Source organism: Mauremys mutica, chromosome 8, assembly GCF_020497125.1.
Source record: "Mauremys mutica isolate MM-2020 ecotype Southern chromosome 8, ASM2049712v1, whole genome shotgun sequence".
In the NCBI taxonomy this organism is placed as follows: domain Eukaryota; kingdom Metazoa; phylum Chordata; order Testudines; family Geoemydidae; genus Mauremys; species Mauremys mutica.
Genome location: NC_059079.1, coordinates 10,421,004 through 10,445,046, shown reverse-complemented (window position 1 = coordinate 10,445,046; position 24,043 = coordinate 10,421,004). Strand labels below are relative to the sequence as shown.

The 24,043-nt window shown below is 43.0% G+C and overlaps 1 protein-coding gene across 5 annotated transcripts in view; it reads left to right on the top strand.

Annotated features, from left to right (window-relative positions):
* RAB3B (RAB3B, member RAS oncogene family) overlaps nt 1-24,043 on the top strand; it is a 130,951-nt gene that overhangs the window by 20,909 nt on the left and 85,999 nt on the right. For all 5 annotated transcript variants that reach the window (XM_045026139.1, XM_045026138.1, XM_045026137.1 and 2 more), the window contains exon 3: nt 7,140-7,367. In XM_045026139.1, coding sequence (XP_044882074.1) covers nt 7,140-7,367 — 228 coding nt within the window. The remainder of the gene's footprint in view (nt 1-7,139; nt 7,368-24,043) is intronic.

Genomic DNA, 24,043 nt, shown 5'->3' with positions numbered 1-24,043 from the left:
GGTTCCTGTGGAAGGCCAGGTACTCCAGGGGAACCAGCTTTGAGGCCCAGTGCTCTATACCAGAGCCAGGAAGGACACAAGGAGCAGAGTCCAGGAGGGACGGAGAGTGGTACTCTAGAGGAACCAGACCGGGGGATGAATGCTCTGTCTCGGAGCTAGAAAGACTCTCAAAGGTAGCCCAGAAAATGGCTGGGAACAGGGCCCAGAGGGCAGACTGAATAGAAGCCCCAAAGAGCAGAAAAACCTTTTTTTGTTGGGACTTCTTAGTTGGACTTCTGCAACCCCAGAAGGGGTTAAGTTTTGTTTGTGACTTGGCCAGAGGGCTAAACCACATCTCCAGCATGGACTGGTGTGTGGAGAACTGAGGAGACCCATCTTGGGGAAGGAAACTGAGGCAGGGAGCACCAGGAGTGCCAGAGTTGGCCAGCAATGGTGGTTATGTTGCAGCCATGCTCTGATACTCATACACCATTCCCTGCCTGAGATTCCTCACCACTCCTGTGTGTTCTTTGGGATTTGGGAAATGGCACAACAACAAATGGGTATAAACTGGCTATGAAGCAATTTAAGCTGGCAATTAGAAACCTTCTTCTAAACACTATAGGAGTGAAGTTCTGCAACAGCCTTCCACTAGGGCAAACAACCTATCCAGTTTTAAGATGGAGCTTGATAAGTTTCTGGATGGGATTAGAGGGCAGGAGTCCCTGCGATATCTGGGGACTGGACTTGGTGACCCAGAAGGCCTCTTTCAGTCCTGTGTCCTCTGTTCCTATGATTTAATCAAAGTCCTCTAAGGCAATCTTTCTTAATGGCCAGCCCGTGGACAGGCACTGGTCCCGGAGATCTCCCTGACACAGTTTAGGAAGACAGCAAGCTGGTCACTAGTATCAAAAAGGTTGAGAAACACTGCTTTGAGGTGGTAGGATTCTCTCCCGCCCCCACATACCCTCTGTAGCTCTTGGCTTCTTCTCAGGACCATGGAGTACCGTCTCTTTGACCCTTTCAGTCAGTGTTTACAGTGATCTGAAAAGAGTGGGGAGCCTTTAATCACCCCCACATCTGCAAGTCTCCCTGCCCAAGAATTAAACCTGTCCACCACGCCCAAATCAATCCTCCCCCCACCGTCAATTCGGCTCTCATTTGCCCCATCCTCACTTCGGCTGCTCCTTGGGGTTCTACGTCTCCTCTCCCAGGCCAGATGGGGCTGGAGCAGAGTGCCCTCTCCTCCTTTCTGGGCCAGGTATTGCAGGGAGGGAGAGGGGAGGAGTTGTGCCATTGTTTGCATTAGGGGTATGGGAGAGGGACCAGAGCTGACAGGCGCTGCTAGTCTCTTTTCTTCTCTCTCCTCCTCTCAGAGAGTCTCTTATGAGAAAGGTATCAGATTACTTGGGGGGATGGGGGAATTGAGAGAGAGAGTGCTGTCTGCTTCCTGCAGTAGCCCTACTTTACCACCTCCTGGAGAAGAGCCACCACCAATCAGAGGGGAGGTCCCTCCACCCCTACCAAGGTAGAGCTAAAAATGTATACTCAGTGACCCAGCTGGCTATTCAGACATTTAATTTTGCTATCCCTGAAACCCATTGTGACCAGGTGCACTTTAAGCACTGCTTCCAGTCAATATTTTCCACTGCATGCATCTGACGAAGTGGGCTGTAGCCCACGAAAGCTTATGCTCAAATGAATGTGTTAGTCTCTTAAGGTGCCACAAGTTCTTTTCGTGGATACAGACTAACATGGCTGCTACTCTGAAACCTTCCAGTCAGTGTCTTTCTGCTCTCTAAAATGGCCAGGGACAATACCTTCTTCTTACAACATTCAGACAGTTCCCTCTGTCAAGTGACCCTCTTTTTTTCTGAGTGGTAGCTAGCTTATTGACATAGGGTGCCTCCATTTGAAGAGAAAACCATCAAGGTTTAATGACTCCACCCCCATACATATAGAGAGTCCATAATACAAAACAGAATGTGTAAGTTGTACAAAGATAGATTTCCCGAACTGTCATGGGGGGGGGGGTGGCAGTTCAAGCAAGAAAATTGAACTTGAAAGAGTTTTTGAAACTTTGTGACCCCCTAACATTGCTGTGACTTTCAACTCCTCTTGTGATTGCTGTGGTTCAGCTCACTGATCTTGCGTGCTGCAAAATCTCTGTACAACCCATCTAGAGTTGCTCTTCTGTGAAAACAGCAAAATGTTCTTTCCAAGAATCACTCACTTTTTATTTTTTTTTTTAAACTGCTTCAATTGAAAGCTATACTGGCCAGTCACATTCTGTAATTGCTTTTTTAACAGAGATTTGAAAGTAGCATTTGTAGCTGTTTCCCCTCTTGATTATAGCAATCTGTGGGTCCAGGGATAGCAGCAGTACTTCATTTTAAAAACCATGTTGGATTTGGTGAATGGATTCCACAAAGGTGGTGATGTACAGGAAAGACTGATTCAGATTTAATCAGTGGGTCACTTGTCTATTGAAGTCTAACTGTAATTCTAAAATGACCAGGCTTTAAGTGATGATGGTGATGAATCTGGTGCGTATGGGTGAATAAATAAAATATATTACCTCTCCCACCTGTCTCTCTCTGGGTGAATATGAAATGAAGAAAATGAGCTCCTTCCCATCAGCACATGTTCCCATTAGCACTGGTGGTGATATGTGTATAAAGAAGAGTAGGCACTTTTAAATGTGAAGCCTCTGACTTTCTTCCATCATGGGGATAGTACACAGTGATTAAGACAGAGAAATTGGTGGGTGGTCTTAGCTGTATAATAAATGACTAGATTTCCAATATCAGAAATTGGGGCTATGCATGTGTATGTGTGAGAGTGAGCAGCCAGTCTGAGCTTTGCTTTAAAATTCCTACTTGGATCCAAAAGTCATGAATAAAAATATTTTCCTGTTATGCTGGTGAGAAGAAAATTCATACTATATCTTGTTGGTGAGTTTGCAAAGGATCTTAGCCTCATTTAATATTAAAATAAAAGTATATATAATGTGACAGACTCTCAGCCTCGCCTAGGGTAATTGTGCAGCGATGTTACTGAGTGTTTAACTGTTGCTTTAGGTGCTCTTGAATAAACTGTACACATTGTATAGTCTGTAAAGCAGGTAGGCCTTAATTAAATTGATGCAAACCCTTGCATGGACACTTACTTTGGTTTAAACTAGGCATATTTTGGTTTTCCTAATTCCATAAGAAATTGATAAAATCCTGGTTTCAATGGATGGGTTTGTGTACCAGTTTAATGACATTGGTTTTAAATGGATTTTAGTAAAACTGGTGCAATTCTGTATGTAGATGAGGCCTTAGATCAAATACTGGATAGGATTCCCCTGCCTCATAGTGCTCAGCCTACCTGGGCCCAAATGTGGGGAGCAGTGTGTGACACAGTTCGGAGAGAGTGGGAACACAACATTCTTTAAGCAGGAAGGCAAGATGTCAAGGGATTCGCTCCATGAGAGTAAACAGACCTTTCTGTCACTTCAGTGCAATGATTCTTTATTTGTGGTGTCAATAACTTTCCACAATAAATGTGAGGGGACACCAAAGGTGAACAGAAAGTAGGGAACTGTGGGACTAAAGTGAGTGACTTTTCTCTTGAAATGTGGGATGTTTGAAAAAGAGGCCATGATTCTAGTCCAACCACTGGAATCAAAGGGACTTAAGGAATCAGGGGTAACGGGATTAAATTTAATGCCGTGTAATAGACAGGAGGTCAGAACAAATATCTAATGGCCCCTTCTGGCCTTAAGCTCCCTGTACCAGTCTTGGCTCTCTCCTTCCCTCCCTCTGCTAGGCACCAGGCTATAATGGGTTTTAGGGGAGTTGAGTCTTGAGGGTAGGGAGAGTTTAGTGCACTACACCTAGCTCCTGTCACTGCCTCCTTTACTTGGCAGCAGGCTCCCTTTAGCAGTGGATAAACAGAGTAATAGAAGGGGAAGGCAGCATGATAGTGACCTGGATACCCTGTGACAGGTTTAAAAAAAAACAAAAAAAACAAAAAACGCCTCCTCCTCCCGGGGGTCTCACTCCCAAAGACAATTTGTGCTCTCTACTATGTGCTCAGGAATACAATGGGATAGAATAACTTTCTGGGATGAGTGGGGAGTTCTGTCTGTAGGCCCATTTAGACCTTGACCTCTGATCCTGCCAACAAGAAGAGGGATGTTAGAAGATGGCTGCCTCCACTCAGAACTTCACATAAACCACTGAACAGTCATCGACTGCCAGTCACTGTTGCCCCAGGCTAGATTTGAACCAGTGGTCTAGAAATACATGGAGTATTTTATCTGTCACAGGGAAAACTACTTCAGGCCCTGTGGCCTCTCCTCTCCGTGACAAACATCATCCATAAATGAAAATATTCCCCTACCAGGATACAAACGGCAGGGGCATAGACAACTTTTTTTATTCAGGAGGTGGTGGCTGTAATCAGGGCTGGCGCCAGGCACCAGCCGACCAAGCACGTGTAAGGGTGGCCAATCCTGGGGTAGGGGGTGGGGGGCACTCAGGGTGGGTTTTTTTGGTTCGGCGGGGCGTCGCTCGAGGTTTTTTTGTTTCAGCTGGGCGGTGCTCGGGGGTGTGTGTGTTATTTTTCTTTCATCGGGGCGGGGTGGCGCTGGGGGGGATGTTTCGGCAGTGAAGCACTTTGGGGGGTGTTTCGGCGGGGCGGCGCTTGGAGGGGGTGTTTCAGCGGCGCGGCCTGGCGCGGCGCTCGGGGGGGTGGGTGTTGGTGGGGTGGTGCTTTTTTTTTTTTTTTCTTTGCTTGGGCTGGCAAAAAAGTTTAGAGCCGGCCCTGGCTATAACAACTGTTGACCATTGCTTTAATGAGTAGTTTTGCACCATGACTACATTTGTTTATCTCACTTTATCAAAAGTGGACAAACTTCTGTTCCAAAGTCAATGTTTCCCCTGCCTTGTAAGTTAAAGCAGTGAGCTGTGTTGCCTGATGAGTTCCAGCTACCTTGACTTTTCAGATAATTTAACCTTTTTCTGCATGGTCACTAAATCCTACCAAGGAGCACAGGAGAAGGAGGGGGTTTTAAGCAGTGATGAGCTGCCAAAATCTTAACAACGGGTTCCCTATAAAAAGTTCTGATTTAAGGGATGTGCGACAGCATGTATTTTTTGTACCAATAGGGTTACCATACGTCCATATTTTCCCAGGAGGTGATTAAGAACCGAAAAGCCTGACATGTCCAGGAAAATACAGATGTATTTTAACCCTACCTAAAGTTCTTTTTTAAAAAGATGGAGCTGAACTAGAAATGAGCTCCGTTTCACATGTGTGGGTGGTGATCAGGGACAGTCTCAATTTTTGGGTCTTTTTCTTATATAGGCTCCTATTACCCCTCACCCCCGTCCCCATTTTTCACACTTGCTGTCTGGTCACTCTAGGGTGTGCACATGTGTGGGTCCCAGCTGCTCCCTGCCCCCCCCCCCCATTAAAGCAGGTGTGCAGGGTTACTGCCCTGGGAACTGCAGGGCACCAGTGGATGTGGGGCTGGCTGCAGATAGGGGCGTGGGGCAGGGCTAGCTGGAGGCAGGGAGTGACACGGGCTGGCTGTGGGCAGGTGATGCAGACGGGCGGGCTGCGGGAGGCTGTGGGCAGGGGGTGGCTGCGGGCGGCTGTGGGCAGAGGCTGGCTGCAGGCAGGGGGTGGCTGTGGCAGGGGCTGCGGGCAGAGGGTGGCTGTGGCAAGGGCTGGCTGCGGGCAGAGGGTGGCTGTGGGCAGGGGCTGGCTGCGGGTGGCTGTGGGCAGGGGCTGGCTGCGGGTGGCTGTGGGCAGGGGGTGGGCAGAGGGCGGCTGTGGGCAGGAGGTGGGGCAGGGGGGTGGCTGTGGGCAGAGGGCGGCTGGGGGCAGGGGGTGGCTGGGGGTGGGTGGGGGCAGGGGGTGGCTGTGGGGGGCTGGGGGCAGAGGGGTGGCTGTGGGGGGCTGTGGGTGGCTGGGGGCAGGGGGTGGCTGTGGGCAGAGGGCGGCTGTGGGCAGGGGCTGGCTGGGGGCAGGGGGGTGGCTGCAGGCAGGGAAGGCGGGGGAGGGGCGCAGATACTCACATGGAGGGGGGGGGCGGCTGGGAGCAGCAGGAGCCCCAGGGCCAGAGGTCCAAAGAGCAGGAGCAGCAACAGGGCCAGGAGGCAGCTCACATGGCTCTCGCAGCACAGCGCAGCGCCCCCCGGCGGCCGGGAGGAGGAATTACAGGCTTCCCGGCCAGAGCCCATCAAAGCTTCTCTCGCAGGGAAGCTAGTTAACAAGCGGTTCTAAAACCGCTTCTAAATTTAACAACGGGTTCGTGCGAACCGGTGCGAACCGGCTCCAGCTCACCCCTGGTTTTAAGTAACTCTTCTCAGTTGGCCCCAGGACCAGTATCCCTCTACCTCTACCCAAAGGGGTAGTAGTATCTGTCACAATGCCATTGACAGTTCCTCTAAGCTATTCCATTCCACACAGATACCATTTATATTAATTACTATTTTGAAAGCAGATAAATAATGGATGGACTTAGGACCCCCCCCAATATTTATAGGAAACTTTAAAAGATCCTCTCTAGTGATAGACAACCAGCACAGCTAGCGCAGTTTGGTATTTAGGAAATGCTAGATTTCTCTAGTAGTCGTTAATGAAACAATTTCTGTTTACCTACCCACTGTGGCTGCCTAAATGAATTATCCCAGCTGCCAAGCTAGTGCATTGTAATGGAGATTTCAGTTCTCAGCAGCTTATTCAAGTACTCTGTAATCTTGAGTAAGAATGCTGTTTCTCTGTTAATAGTTGAAAAACCTAAAATCAGCAATTTATCCCTTTGAATCCAGATTTGTGCTTCTCATTTATGGCTTGGGCTTGAAAATTACACATGCTCTCAGTGTTGGTGCTATGCATAAGATGATTAAGCAATTGCTTCCCCCGCCCCCGTTTGCTTTTTTTAGTATGTGTTGTGTGTGGGGAAGGCCCCCCCCCCCAAATATTTCTGATTAAGGCCCCCAACAGTGGGCTAGAGTGGCCTCTACATTCACTGGTACATGTTGGGAGCTAAAAATAAAATGCTTCAGAAAGAAGGCATACATGTTAAGTGTGAGGTGCTGAGTTGAGGACAGTTAACACTAAACTACTCTTAAATTTGCTCTGTGTCATTGTCATTTTCTTAGATGGCTTCAGTAACAGATGCCAGATACAGACACAATGATGCTTCAGACCAAAATTTCGATTACATGTTCAAACTCCTGATCATTGGCAACAGCAGTGTGGGCAAAACGTCCTTCCTCTTCAGATACGTTGATGACACTTTCACACCAGCTTTTGTTAGCACAGTCGGAATTGACTTCAAAGTGAAAACTGTTTACAGGAATGACAAGCGGGTGAAACTGCAGATCTGGGTAAGTGCTGGCATTTTCCAAATATTTTATTTAAACCTGAGCAAAGAGATACCAGAAAAGGGAATCATAAATGCTAAGAACAAAATAATTTGAAGCATTTGGCTTTTTGAAAGTAAATCCTGGATTATTCTAGGTTTATTATTCATGGGGTTTTGTGTGATTGTATCTTTTCCCCACACTTGGAGACTTTAAATCTGATCAGCTCATATCCACCAAATATATTTGCATCTTCCTGCAATATTGCACTGCTGAGCAGAAACAGGTGAATTCACTCCAACTACTGAGGGTCCTCCCTCACATAGCTACAGGGAGTGAGGGTGTGTGACATGGTATACCAGACTCAGAGGCTCCCTGCTGGAGGCCTCTGGATCCTATCACTAGGGCTCTGTGCAGGGGCGGCTCTAGCCATTTTGCTGCCCCAAGCACGGCGGCATGCCGCAGGGGGCGCTCTGCCGGTCGCTGGTCCCGCGGCTCCGGTAGACCTCCCGTAGGCGTGCCTGCGGATGCTCCACCGAAGCCGCAGGACCAGCGGACCCTCCGCAGGCACGCCTGCGGGAGATCCACCGGAGCCGCCTGCTGCCCTCCCGGCGACCGGCAGAGCGCCCCCCGCGGCATGCCGCCCCAAGCACGCGCTTGGCGTGCTGGGGCCTGGAGCCGCCCCTGGCTCTGTGTCTGTCATGGAGGTCGCGGAAGTCATGAATTCCATGACCTCTATGACTTCTGGTGTGGCTGGCCCCGGGGACTGCCTGAGCAGCGGTCCTGGGGGTGGCCCCCAGCAGCTGGTGCTGCTGGCCCTCTAGTCCCCACCTCCAGCAGCAGCTTCCCAGTTTCCCCCGCAGAGCAGTAATCCCCCCTCCCCCCAAGATTTAGTCAGGGCTATTTTAGTAAAAGTCACGGACCAGTCATGGGCCATCAATTTTTGTTTATTGCCCGTGACCTGTCCATGACTTTTATTTATTTTTTTTAATACTAAAAATACCCATGACTAAATCGTAGCCTTACCTATCACACCTGTCACAGAAAAAGAGCAGTAGAGAAGCCATCCAAGCGGCCTAGAGAGATTGCCCGGAAGCGGCCATTAGCCCCTGGGGAAGTGGCCTGAATACTTGACACACCACTGGAAGGGGTCCTGAACTGTTAGTGGCCCAGCTGGAGAGCTGGGGCCAGAAAGTCTCAGAGTGGGCAAAACATTGCCTCCAGAGAAGAAGGCCTGGGGGTGCAGCTGAATACCAGGCCTTGGACTGGGAAAAAAAATGAGAGGCCTTGCGATAGGTCTCTGTTGGACTGTCTGGGAAGAGGTTTGTTTTGTTTGTATTACCTACAGATTGTGTGGGACTCAGCTGGAGGGCTGAGTCATTGAAACCGCTGACAGGGTCACCATAAACTGAAGGAGAGTACAGGCACATGCACATGGCAGGGGGGCACTTGTGAGAGCTGGGTGCCACTCCGTTAAAGGGTGCTTAAAGCCAGCTCTGGTGAAACCACATCAAATCTCAACTAGAAGGAGAGATTCATACAGAAACCCAGTCGTATAATTTCTGCAATGAGCCAGAATTTCACTTTCAAGTCAGCAAAGTACCGTATCTAAGATTCCTGAACTACAGAGTACAGCACAGGGCTACAACTAAGCAACCATGCTATGAGTTCATCATGTTTCTTTTATGAAGTGCAAATGTTTTAGAAACATTTTTTATTACATGTGACAGATGACTTGAAATTCATTTATGCAGAAAAATTGACCCTGATAGTATTTAACCTTTCAGATACCCCAGAAAATTTGCATTCAAACTGTGTTGGAAAGCTGTGCTCAGGCTTTTGTGTTTTGAAGAATTAGAAAGCACCCACTTGGAATTCCCTAGCAAAATACTACCATTTGTATTAAACACGTGAAAAAGATATCAAACAGAGAGAGAAAAGGGCAGCTATCAAACCAAATTCAAGAGAGCCAGCTGCAGCAGCTTAAAATGGTTCTCTGTATAGCTTTGTCTCCAGACTGATTAAACAGAGGCACTGGATATAAGGTTAGTTGAAACAATGTGTTATCATTTTCCAGACATTTCTAGCCAATAGGAAAATGGCAGATGCACAGTGTTCTGATTAATCCATATGCAATGGATTCATAACTAATCCTTTAGTTTCTAGATTAAAATATACCACTGTACATAGCACATCATTCTGAACTGCTGCTGTCCTGATTTGAGAGTGAGTATCTAATTGGAGGATTTTTTTTTAACTAAAGCATTTTCCATAGTAAATATAGAATTAATTTGATCTCTTATGTATCCAGGTGCAAGGTACAACAGATTTAATAGCAATTCAATCTTTGCCATGTTTCTAGATTCTGGTAATAAAATAAAACTGATATATAGGTTGGCACAGATCTAGCTATGAAATTATTTGATTTAGTGTTTGGGTTACGAGGATATTTCAGAGTTTAAAGCCATTACCAAATTAAACATGTTTCTCCTCCTGTGTTTGACTTTCTTACAGGACATCATGTCCCTGCTGTTAATGAAGTTTGTAAAAGGAAAGCAAACTCTATAGTTATGTGAGATTTATCAAGAACATTCTAAATTAAAATTTAGAATTAATCAAAAGTTTTAAATAAATGTTTGAAGTCTTCTGGAAAAGCCTTAAACTTGAAAAGAGATAATATACTACGTTGATTTTTCAGAGAGAAGTCACTAAAATAGTAGGATTTGTAATATTAGAGTATCAACAACATTAGTGTATGTTGATTAAAAATTAAAAATTAAGTACTTGCTTTTATTTTTATATCCCTTTCACAGATCCGTAATATGAACCATAACTTAAGAGTTTTCACAAAGTTTTTAAGTAGGTACCTTTTAAAACCACTTAATATTTCAACCTGTTTTGAGTTCGTTTGCTCTTGTCATAAACCTGAATCTGTAATCTGAATGTAAGCATGGTAGTGGTGGCTATTAACAGACCAAAATCTGAGCCCTTACAAGGCACAAAATGCAGCTGAGTGCTCGCAGGTGGATGAAAGTAATTGTTTTCTTGTAAATGTATCTCCCGGTGTTAATTTTGCTACTTTTCTTTTAAAAATTGATTTACAGAGCCTACATTAGGCTCTAATCTGCTTAAAAACTGATAGTACCACTCCCCATTGATTTCAATGGGACCATATGCAGAGAAAGATATTACTCAATGTGAATGAGGGAGCAGAGTCAGGCTTTTCTTTGTATTAGTGCATGAGAAGCAGAACAATGGGTGAAACTGTCTATAAACAAAAATGAAATTGGCTATTCGCTATGAAGGGCAAAAAGTAAACAAACAGCTTACATCTTGAAAAATAATTGGAAAAATTCTTTGTTTTAGTAATGCAAAGTTTATTAGTAACAAAGGAAATAAGATACCTTATTTTGAAATTTGTGGGACCTGATTCTCCAGTGCCTTGAATCTTGTGCAGTTGTTTACACCTTTGTGAAGTGGGTGCAAAACATTACACGAGATGGAAGGCAGAGGAGAATCAGGCCCATGACTTTTTACTTTGACAGTGTCTTTGGATAACAATGGTTGAAATTTATCACTGGGCAGAGTCAGTACAAAACCTACACATGACTTAAATCCTATTTTGAGGTCGTAAGTGGGACTTAAATGGTGCCTAGCTCTTGTGCTGACCTTCTGCCTGGGAATGAATTCAATCCTAAATGCATTAACTGTGAAAGTAGCCCTTGACTGATTTGGGGCATCAACACCATTCTACCACTTAACTTGAAAGAGCACATTCACTATACAGATGTGTCTACACCAGTAGCTCTCCATGGGTGCAGGTGCACTGGGTTAGAACTAATAGCAGCTTTGTAAGGCTTTGTCGGAGAGTTAAACAACACAGTACTTAAAACCAACTGAGCCTTGCTGAAACTAGAGGCTTCTGGCCCTGGTGGAGCTGTTCCAGTAGAGGATTATGGGTCTGAGGTTGGCTAACATAGACAATGGCCAGGTGTGTGGTACTCGGGGTTAAATAAAATCTCATTGGAAATTTAACTGTTTTACTTTGTGGCTTTTCCGGACAAGGTCATGCTAACGTTTTTCTTTTTATTTAAATTAAGGCCAATTAAACTTAACAGCAACTCTTACTTGATCAGTCGTAACACAAAATTATTTCCTACAGTAAGAAGGACGAGGCAATTATTTAAAGAACCCCTTGAGTTTCCTTTGAGTATTAAATTTCATGGAGCAACATTGTTAGGGACATATAATGTTCTCTGCTCTGCCATCTTTTTCAGTTTGACAGTCATGAAGCCCTGTTGAATGATGTAGCTTTGGCAGACTGGAGTTGTAGTGGCACTCAAGTGGCTATCTATAAAAGTTTGATCTGCTATCATGCAGCATATGGGGGAGGAAGAAACCCAGTTGTAGTACGTGCACCTCATAGTGATCATTAATTGCTATGAATCAGAATTATTATCCTATGAATCAGAATACTCCCTCTTGGTGCTGATGGGGTTTGCCTTTTGCTTACATTGATCAAAACAATGGACAATTTGGTGGGAAGCTCAGACTAGTAGTAGTTTCTCTGATTTTTCTTTTATATTTTCAAAGATGAGAGAATTTCACACCTTTTCTGAGTGCCGATCAGTAAAGACTGTAACAGCTTGCCAGTCGGAGACAATTGTAACCTAACTAATGTGCTTTGGTATTAAAATGTCTAGTAGAAATTGATTTGTGTTTGCAAGATGGAGATCTTATTTCTGTGCATGTGAACTTCCTAAAACAAACACATTTTATGCACAAAGATTTAATGATTAGTTAGGTGTAATGATCAATAAAGGAAGGCCCTAATCAATCCTTATAAAAGGATTCCCCACCGCTGTTCTAGTCTGAGTCAGGAATTTAATAAATGATCCTATCTGAAAATATTTGAGATCTGTGAATAGTATTTTTACCTCTTGGGTTGGGAATAGGAGAGAACATATTAAAGAACAAAAACATGAATAATACTTTTAAAGACACAATTGCTTTGTAAAACTTCTGTTACTGGAGTGCAAAATGACATATTTTGCCCTGAGAGGGAATAAGAAATGTAATAATTAAATTCAGTTTAAAAAAAAAACCTCTCTGCATACTTTGTTGTATGCACTGTAATTTTTACTCATCTAGCATATTGTTCTGCTTTTGTTTATGAAGGTGGTTTTGTACAAAAGGTTGAATAAATTACTTTAAATTAGAATTTTCCAGAACTGAATTGGTGAAAGATAATGAATAAACCATTTTGTGTTTTAGGATTTCTCTGTAAACATAGCTCATAAAAGCTGGTTACAGTGTATTCATTTATATCACTGGCATTTAAAAAAAAAATCCCGCTTGGCAGGAAGAATCTCATCTACTGCATGTTTGTAAGAAGCTAATTTATAACCTTGCCGTACGTGTGTTTCAGGATTACCTGTCTCTTGACAAACAGTTCTGTATTCCCAGAGATATTAATTACTGATCAGAAAGGAAAGCCATTCTATTTGGGGTTATGGTGTTTCCTCATTATTTAAAAAAAATAAATAAATCACAGGGGTAACTTTGTACATTCTTAACAAACATGTACAGCTACTACTTAGAACTGTGTTCAGGTTGCCTAGCAGCCAGTAAAAGGCATATTGTATAGATCCAGAGGATGTGGTGTGAATGAATGGAAGTGATTTTGATTTTAGGAAGGGATGGTGCAAGAATGGTTTTATTATTCTTTAACTGGTTTCCACATGTTTAATATGTTTATGTGAATATTGGTTTAAGTCACCATGGATATATATGCAACAGAACTCAAGAGCAACACTGTCAGAAATAAAATACAAAAGGCCAAACTCACTCAGTGACCAAAATCCAGAATAATTCCACTAACTTCAGTGGTAGTCTGAATTTACAACACATTTACATCAGGATAACTGCTGGCGGAACTTGGCTGAAAAAAAAATATTGCACACCACACTTGACAGGGTTTGTGCCAAGGATCTTCATAGCCATTGCATTAGACCTCTTCCATTTTAGCTAACCCAGTAATTGGTGATATAAGTAGGTTATACTCTTCTGTGGATCAGCCCCTGGAGGGGGAGGGCACAACGCACGCTTTGCCAGTTGGTTAGACAATTAATTGTAAGACATCAGTGGAATGTTGGTTTTCAAGATTCCTGGGTTCTCTTTCTTACTATCCATCACATACATATGTGGCTCACATTACTGTAATATCTGAGAGCCTGACAAACTTTTATTACATATTTGTATCCTCTTAGCACAGGTAGGCAAGTGCTATTATTCCTATTTCTCAGATAGTCTTTCTGTGCCTCAGTTCTCTAAGGCCCAGATCCTCAAATTTAGGACCCTAACTCTCATTGAAATTGTCTTCCATGTGTTTCCTTGTTTTCTTCATCATCATCATACATGAGGGATCAGAATGATCACAGAATGACCAGTGCTTAGCTGTATTTTACCTTTCCTTTTCTGGAATAATGATCAATGTAAACTGGGGACTTGAAGATCTTAGCTGGGATTCTCTGGTTCGCTAAGGCCAATTTGTACACATAGCAGCCAGAGAAGGCCAGGGGAGAATTTACCCTGTGACTGGGAACTCTCTGATGGCATAAAGCTGGTGGAAGCTACTCTGCCATCTCCTGTGCCATCTGTCCTCTCCACCCTGGGAAAGGGGAAGGAGGGTGTGTCAAGATGGTACATGGCTGGGATAGGAAAGCAAGGGGTGTGGAGGAGTAGAGCTCACCCAACCCCCCATTGGCATAAGGTCCCTGAGTGATTATATGCCCATGGCATAAGTTAAGGCTGCTCCTCTGCACTGGAACTGCTCAGCCCTGATCAGGAAGCTCAAACCAGTTCCCTGGGGCTGCCACTCGGACATAGTGTGAGAATTGAGTGTAGGCTGTAGTACAGCAGCTGTGCTTGCATGTAGTGGAGAATTGGACCTTAAGCCCATTCACCTGAGGTGAAATTCACAATTAATATTCACTACTTAAGTCCTACTTAAGCTCTTTGGGTTGGGTGCCTGAGCTGATAATGATTCTTTGGTTTAATGGCACTTAAATGGTATATAGGCTTGTGCTAGCACAAGAACAGGTAACTTTCACTCAAAGTACACAAACTGAAAATCAGGGTGTGTGGTTTTCCCCTCCCCCCCCGACTTTTCAGTCATGATCATCTTAGGTGTTGCTTGTAACTGTAGTAAGTACAAAGTTTTCATACAGAAATGCAGCTTTAAACTTGATGGTGTCCTTCTAAAAATTAACACTTCTGCCTACCAATTTATAACCTGCTATTGTTACTAGTAATACTTAAGATGATCAGACAAGAGAGACATTAGAGCAGGGGTCCCCAATGCATCCTGGCCAGCGGTTGAGCATCCGCCGAAATTCGGCAGCATTTTGGCGGCGACGCCTCTGGATGACGCTGCTTGCCGCTGACAAGCGATGTCATCCAGAGGCATCGCTGCCGAAATTTGGCGGCATTTCAGTGGATGCTCGAACGCTGCCACGGTCCTTTGTCTGGCGGGCGCCAGATTAAAAGGTTGGGGACGACTGCATTAGAGAAAACATTTCTTTTTTTTAAAGTTCAGTTTGTTTATTTGTGCATTGGACAGCACCTTGTCTTCATTCAGTTAGTCAGTTTCCCCTGCTCTTTATGTGGATTTTTCACACAGCAGCCAGGGGAGAGAGGAAAAAAGGTCATGTGTTTTTTTTTAAAAAAAAAGGTAAAAACCACAAAAACGATGTTATCCATTTCCTCCACCCTTTGTTTGTCTTGTCTATTTAGACTGTAAACACTCTGGGGCAGGGATGGTCCCTTGCTACGTTTTTGTACAATGGCCAGCACACTGCCATTCCATTCTCAGTTGGCTGTAGGTGCTGTCCTAATAAAAATGGTTAATAATAATAATTAATAATATAAGCATGATTGTCATACCTATAAAGGGAAGGGTAACAGCCCTCCTGTGTACAATGCTATAAAATCCCTCCTGGCAAGAGACACCAAAATACTTTTACCTGTAAAGGGTTAAGAAGCTCAGGTAACCTAGCTGACACCTGACCCAAAGGACCAATACGGGGACAAGATACTTTTAAATCTTGGTGGGGGGAAGGCTTTTGTTTGTGTGATCTTTGTGTTGGGGGTTGCTCGCTCTTGGGACTAAGAGGGACCGGACCTCAATCCAGGCTCTCCAAATCTTTCTGAACAAGTCTTTCATATTTTAAACTTGTAAGTAACAGCCAGGCAAGGCGTGTTAGTTTTATCTTTGTTTCCTCAAGTTGTAAATGTTACTTTTGCTAGAGTGTTTATTTCTGTTTGCTGTAACTTTGAACCTAAGGCTAGAGCGGGTTCCGTTTGGGCTCTTTGAATCTGATTACCCTGTAAAGTTATTTTCCATCCTGATTTTACAGAGATGATTTTTACCTTTCTTTAATTAAAAGCCTTCTTTTTAAGAACCTGATTGATTTTTTCCTTGTTTTTAAGATCCAAGGGGATTGGATCTGGACTCACCAGGAATTGGTGCAGGGAAAGGAGGGGAAATGGTTAATTTCTCCTTGTTTTAAGATCCTAGGGTTTGGATCGGTGTTCACCAGGAAATTGGTGAAGTCTCTCAAGGCTACCCAGGGAAGGGTTATAGTACTTGGGAGGGAGATATTCTGTGGGGGAGGTAGACAGTTTCCCAAATGACTCCTAAATAATTTGGGTGGTGGCAGCAAAACCAGATCTAAGCTGGTAGTTAAGCTTAGAGGTTCTCATGCAGGTCCCCACATCTGTACCCCCGAGTTCAGAGTGGGGAAGGAACCTTGAAAATTATAAAACAAGCAAGGAGTTTCAGCAGTTGATAACTGGGGCTCTCTATACTTAAAATGCTGCAGTGGCACAGCTGCAGCACTTCATTATAGATACATACAGCGATGGGAGGGGTTTTCCCATCATTGTAGGTAATCCCACTCTTTGAAAAGTGGTAGCTAGGTCAGTGGTAGATTTCATCCATCAACCTAGCACTATCTGCACCAGGGGCTAGGTCGGCTTAACTACGTCTCTCAGGGGTGTGGATTTTTCACACCCCTGAGAGGCATAGGTACGGCAATGTAACTTTTCAGTATACACCAATCCAGAAACTATTTTTAATTCTCCATTGAAAGAAAGGTTAGGTCTACCCTCAAAAGTTAAGTCGACCCAGATACATTGCTCAGAGGTGTGAAAAATCCACATACCTGAACGAGATAATAGAGCCGCTCTAGCCCCCATGTAGACAGTTCTAAGCCAATGAAAGAATTCTTCCGTCAACCTAGCTACCACCTCTTAGGGAGGTGGATTAACTACACTGACAGGAGAGCCTCTCCTGTTGCTGTAGTGAGTGGCTATGCTGAAGTGACAGTGGCACAGCTATGCTACTGTAGCATTTCAAGTGTAGACTAACCCCTAGATTTTAAATTGGGCATCAGATTGAAAGGCAAATATTCAGGTGGACAAAGGATATTTAGACTCCAACATGATTTCAGGATGCAGCCAAACAGACACTGGGAAAACTTCTGTTAATGGAATAAACGGTACACTTTCCTGAAGGTTCTAGAAGTGTACCGTTTATTCCACTAACAGAAGTTTTCCCAATGCTAAACTGACTAGACCTTTAGCGGGTATTAATAGCTTTGATGACTGTTAGAGAGAGAGAGAGAGACATTCTCCAGCACTCATGCACAGCTGTGAATAAGGTATAGTAATGTCATTCTGTTTTTGTGGAAAGGATGCTGGCAAATTGAAACTTGACAACCACTAATTAAGCTGAATAGCTGTTTCCGTTTTTAAAAAAAGCAATCCAGCTGTAGTTGCCTGGAAGGCAAATATGTAATACTTTAAAAAGCCATTTGCATTAGTTGTCACTGGAATGATAGTGTTACTATGGAGCACACCTGATGGGGAGGAGACTCCAAGAAGTAATGCTGATAACTAAGTTAATTTTTCTTTTTAAAGAGATAAAAATAGAATGTCATAGTGCTTAATATAATTGTAAACTGTAATATTTTAATGTTAATTATACACTTCGCCAAGAAGATAATTATGCATGTTGGATGAGAGAGTCATCTGTTCCCGCAGCTTCAAATTCTCAGTATATTTCTGATAAATTCTTTATAAAAACCTACTCTAGATTAAATGCTGCTACAAACTTTTCTCAAAAAGAAACAGTTCCCTATTTTAACAAATGTATGCAGTAGTTATGCATGATTCTGAAGATAAACTGGGCCTGATTCTGCCCTCGTACCACTATATATGAGCCGTAACTCTATTGAAGTCAGTGGTGAGACATGATCCCAGGGTGCAGCCTGGGACTGTGGGACTGAAGTGCCCCTTTAACTCTCCCGCCTGGGCTGTCTCTCACAATGCTTTGCTAGTGACAAGCAGCAAACCCCTCCAGGCTCTGTTATGACTCAGCATAACCACATGTGGAGCCCCACAGCCAGCTAGATGGCATGAATGTTCCCAGAGCTACTCATGAATCTCAGAGAGAAAGGCAGCAGCTGAATCCCTCCAGTTCCCAGCCGTGTACCTCAGGAATATACCATTTTGCACTGCTCAAGATGAACAGTGCAAGTTTATTAGTTGGTTTGCCACTTCATCAATGGAAAGTGGATACACACCAGCCTTTGTAAACCTGAGCAGATATACCAAACACTTCAGGCAAACTCACTGGTAAAGAAAAACAGTAAAACAAGTTTGACTACAAAAGATAGATTTTAAGTGATAGGCAAAAAGTCAGAGTTAGTTACCAAAATAAAATAAAATATATAAGCACGCAGTCTAAACTCTCAACCCTATTACACGGGGCAACATCTAGATTAAGCAGATTTTCTCACCCCATTGGATATTGCAGTTCATAATTCAAACCTGAGCCAGTCTTCCCTATTGGAGTCTTCAGTCTTCTGAGTGTCTTTGTTGCTTGCAGTGTAGGTGGAGGGAGGAGAAAAGGGCCAAGCATGGGGTCACTGTGTTTTATACCCTCAGTCTCATGTGCTTGGAGGACATAGGTCCAGGAATGTCTGGTTGGCATGGCTGAGTCCCCGGGCAAGGTTGAGCAATTCCCCTGGTGTGGCCTTATGCAGATGAATCATTGAATTGTAACTCCCTTACTGGACAATGGGTGTTGATGGTGGTTTGACACCCACCCGGGCATTGATTACTTTCCTTGATATCTCTGGGGAGCTAATATCTGGCTGATTCCCCAACTTACAGCATGTTTTAGTGACAACCATACAACACAATTCTCATAACTTCATATACACCGGGGGTAGGCAACCTATGGCATGCGTGCCAAAGGTGGCACACAAGCTGATTTTCAGTGGCACTCACACTGCCCAGGTCCTGGCCACCGGTCCGGGGGGCTCTGCATTTTAATTTAATTTTAAATGAAGCTTCTTAAACATTTTAAAAACCTTATTTACTTTATATACAACAATAGTTTAGTTATATATTATAGACTTATAGAAAGAGACCTTCTAAAAACATTAAAATGTATTACTGGCACACGGAACCTTAAATTAGAGTGAATAAATGAAGACTTGGCACACCACTTCTGAAAGGTTGCCGACCCCTGATATACACTAATGATATACATATTTAGATAGAACAGTGACTTTCAGCAGACCATAACCTTTCCCCTGATATCTTATATGGCATGCTTTATATGCAATATCACAATTATATGTAAATTAGGAATATGGGGGTTGCAGAGTGCTCCCCCAAGGTATAGAACATCACAAGTGGATTTACATCAGTTTAACTCTAGTTATCAAAACTAGGCCCCTCTCATTTGATATCTAGAGAGAAAATCAAAATGACCAAGATCATGACTGACAAAAGAACAAATTGACCCACATAGCAAAAAGAAAGGGTATAAAAAAACAAACAAAAAAACCCACATCTCATTGTTGCAGCATCAAAAACTCTTTGGGTCATGAGAATGAAAAAACATCTAGGCTCCAGGGACATAAGAATGAACAACCATGTTCCTGATTAAATATAAATCAAGCCAGTAGTTTTATTAAACAAATAAGCTAAGGCCTTTCCTTAATGGTAGTTTCCCAAATATTGCTGTGGCAGGAAAGAACCTGATAGGTGAAGAAAAATAACAGGCAAAAGTAGTCTGGTAAAGGGGGGGAAAAATACATGTCACAGAGGGGAAAAAAACCCACCGTGTCTTTGAAAATGGGAAAACAGTAAACAAAAGTGCTAAGTATGAGTAATACCTACAATTAGTGAAGAGAGGGACCTTCTATGCTGCCCTGAAAGGCAAGCTAGCTACTAGTGAACACTGCATAGAACAGTTCCTCTTCAAAACACAGCACAAACTTTAGCTAATACATCCCCACAGCACCCCTGTGAAGTAGTTAAATAATGTTATTCAAATTTTACAGGGGAGGAAAGTGGGGAGGAAGAGACGTTAAATGTCAAAAAGGAAGTTAGTGGCAGAGCCGGGCTTCTTATTTTTTTTTTGTACTCTGTATTTTATTGATTATTTATGTAGCATTATTGTCATCCGTAACCTGTGTAGTGGTTTGTATAGTGACAGTGAATGTAGAAGAGTCACTGCCAACAGTTTGTAAGTGGCTATTCTAGTGGCCCTGCAGAGGGAAGGATGGGTGTTTGAGAGGACCCAGGCTGTTTTCGGAGGTATGCCATTTCTCTGACTGTACTGTGAATGGTCAGAGTATTGATAACCAGTCATCTTCTGTAAGTCACACACAACTGGTTTTAATCACACTGCAGTTCAAGGAGAGTCCCACAACTTCTACATCTTAAGTAAATCCTTTAGGGAAAGCTAACATGGGCTAAGCTGCTGAGCCAAGGTGAACAGTAGGTGTCCCAGAGGGGCCTTTCTTAGGGAGAAGAAGCAGGTGGTCCTGTAAATCAGCACCGTCTTGCTCCTTGTTCAGGAAGCAGCATTGGCATTTTCTGGGCAGAGGTATTTGTCTCGTTGAACCTTGGCTAAGGAGTGCCCAGCATGGGACAGAGAGGGAAGAATAGTACAAAACCAATTAAATCTGAGTATGTAGAGTACAATAGGAGTTTTCCTTTGTAACTGAGTCCTCTCTTTGGTGCTGTGTATTTTTGTTAAATCAAACCTGTAACTTAATACCTCTGAGGACTGTGACTCAATTTTTTAAATAGCTGTTTGACACACACATCAAGAGAAACAGAGAGCTTCAAAATACAGCTTCCTCAGCTGTCTACACTGAAGTTCTCACTGGGACGTTGTCTGGGCAGTCTCTGAATTTCTTCTCTGGTCACACCCAGGCAAGGGCATCAGGTTAAGTAGACTTAACTCTTCCACCTCCCAAACAAACTCCACTTCTTTAAACACTGATGAATCACAGGTGGAAGCAGGGATAGCGGAATTTCTTCCTCTGGCTCTGAAGGTGGTTCCAGTCCTAGTTCACTTCATCACCTGGACTGCCAACCCCAAGCATTAAAAAATCATGAGATTGGTGTATGTATCCCAAGATTTTAAAAAATAATAATTTTGAGGGTCTGTCTCTTTTTGTGTGTGTGTGTGTTCTGTTTTTTGAGCTTTTCTGGTTCACATTTACAAGCTTTTTCTCCACAACCATGAGCTAGAAATGTACTAATTTTTTTTAAATTACTTGACATTTTCACATAATAGAATGACAATAGGAACTTAAAACCCCCAAATATCAAAAGACTCATGATAAAATTGTGAGAGTTGGCAACAGTGCCTCACATATATTAAACCCTTCTAAGTAAATGGCATAATTTTGAATGACTATATATAAAATGTAGTAGGGATATAAACTAAGAAAACAAGTCAGAACTGGAAAGTAGCTTTTTGTATATTTTTTCGGTAGGTGAAAATGTAAATCTGTGGGTCTAGGGCCAATCTGTATAAATACTTCTGTTTACCCTTAATACTGACATTCATTAGCAAACTCAATTAGTTAATGTTTATTCAATGCTTTGCAAATACAAAGTGTTATATAAGTAGCGATGGGCTGAGAAGGTGATATCTGGATCTGAAAAGGTATGGGTTGAGGTTCCGGGGGTTGGCCTGAGGCTGATTCAGGGCTATGGGTGAGGTTATAGTCTAGCCATTTTCATGAGATTTCAATCAAAATTGGCAGAAATATAAAATCAGCTGATCATGTAATATCTCTGCCATTTTTGACTGGTCTCATGAGATTTAGACTGCATCCAATCTGGAACTGGAAAACAATCCCCTTCAACTTAGAGTTAAAACCATAGAGACTGGTTGGGATCTAGGGATTTGAACCCAAAGCCCCTCAAAATTCAAGGGGATTCAGATTAGAGATTCCAGTTTTGCCCTATCTTGGTATGTAAGTGCTTAGTATTGTCATTATTACTATATTTCTTTAATAAAAACACAAAGATGTATTTTAATGTGGAATGATCACAAAAAATTATAGTATGTATTTTTTTTCAGAAGCAGAATAATAATCCCTTATGTTTAATTAAATAAAATACAACCTCTTCTTTTACATAATAATATATGGAGATATACCTATCTCATAGAACTGGAAGGGACCCTGAAAAGTCATCGAATCCAGCCCCCTGCCTTCACTAGCAGGGCCAAGGACTGATTTTTGCCCCAGATCCCTAAGCAGCCCCCTCAAGGATTGAGCTCACAACCCTGGGTTTAGCAGGCCAATGATCAAACCACTGAGCTATCGCTCCAGCACTGAGCTATCCCTTACATAAGTTAACAGCTTTTCTTTACATTAAGACGTATATAAAAAAATTTGCAGGCAAAATAAAAGTGATTACATGTACAAGGCATGGGTGTTTTTAGTCTTTCAGTCAGAAACCCTGTAAATTAATGGTTTTGCCTCAACAATACAATTGTCCTATTTTAAATATGTATCTGCTTATGTCTTGGGCACTATTGTATTGATCTAACAACTTAAACTTGCTGAGCAGGGCACTTTTGTGTTTGCACAGTTAAGCAGTTGGCCTGCAAGATTTATTTCTGTTTATAGTTAATCACCCTCAATCCCTTTGTTATCTCATTATAAGACTCATGCTGTACTCCACTGAGAAGTATGAGCCAAATTCAACCTTAATGTAAGCTCCACTGACTGCAGTTGTTCCTGCTTATACCAAGGTTGCATTTAACCTTATTACAAGCTACAACATCTCTTGCCGTGGTACTTGGACTATCTTTTTGCATAGTGAATATGAATGCAATGTATTTGCTCTTTCTTGGTTCACTTCAGCAAAATAACTCTTGTAAAATCATTCCAATATCTCATCCAGGGCCATATGACAAAAAGAGGGAAGAAGCAGAATGCAGATTCCAGTACGTTATTATCACCTACCACACTCCCTACTTTTTTTTGTGCATTCTGGGAAAATCTGTGGAACTAAAAAGAGGGGATCCATAGGGGACAGAGCGCTAGAGGGTGGACAAAGAGCAACTATACATAGCATGGTGCATTTTGGGATGTCCTGCCACATGGAAAGCTGAGAGGTCCGGAAGTCTCATCTGCAAAGAAATATAACCATTATGACCTAGTTGCAGGAAGACATCTGTGTCAGCCTAGGCTGCTGGTAAGGGCGACACTTGGTTAGTTCCCATGGTTATTAAAAATATTAACTATGTTTGAGGGCACAAACCATGTTCAGGGCCAATCATGTTACTAACTGGTCACAAACTCAGTAGCACCATTTATAAGGTAGACGTAGCCTTCAGAGCCCCTGGCTGTCTTATTGGGCTCCTTGGCTTTTGTCACAGGTTGGGCTTTGCCATGTTCCAGCCTAAGAAATTTCCAGATCGGAATTCCCCTCTTCAGATCGTGTCATTGTTCCCATGACCCACACAGATGTATTCAAGTGACCTCTGGCATGTATTGTGCTTGTCATGTACTTTCACCTGGACTAATAAGTCCATCAGCTGATTGCTAATGCGTCAGATACCCTTTGGCTCATTATCTAATTTATATTTTGGAAATTGAAATGAAACAAAGAAGGAATGAGCATTAGAATTCTCAGAGAGGGGCAGCCTTGAGGGGAACAGAGGGATCTGATGTGTTTTGGGGCTGTGGTGTTTTATTCATTGAAACAAACTTCATACTACATACCACTCAAAACTACTGTGCCCACTACATTATGAAAGGAAGGGATGATGATGTTGGATTTCTTCATGCCATAATGCCAAATTCTAACTGTCCCTGAACAGTGGCAAAACAACTTACAGATTTGCACTAGTGCTAGAGTATAAAGTGACTGATTGTCATCTCAATACTGGCTTCTTCAGAAAATTGCAGAGATCATTCTGTAGTTCCTTTGGGACAGGAGTGGTGGAGGGAAGTGGGCAAGGGCTGTGTGTGTGTGTGTGTGTGTGAGATAGAGATGTACACATATGTGAATTACCAATATGTATAAAATAATATTAACTACAGGTTATTCCGACTGCAGGGAATGAGAGAATAAAATGCACAAAGTCTCTCTCTGTTTAGGACTGTTTTTGGCATTATAATCATGTTAACACTGCTTTTGCAGTGTATGTCTGAGTCTGAAGGAGGATCTTGTTGCTTCTGCCCCATTTGGCCCATAGATTGGTGGTAGTCCTCCTGGGTGCTGAACAGAGTAGAGGATATTCTGCAGTTACTGCATGTTTTAGTGCCATGGTAACTGACTTGTTCTCCTTTGACTACCAGTCGGGT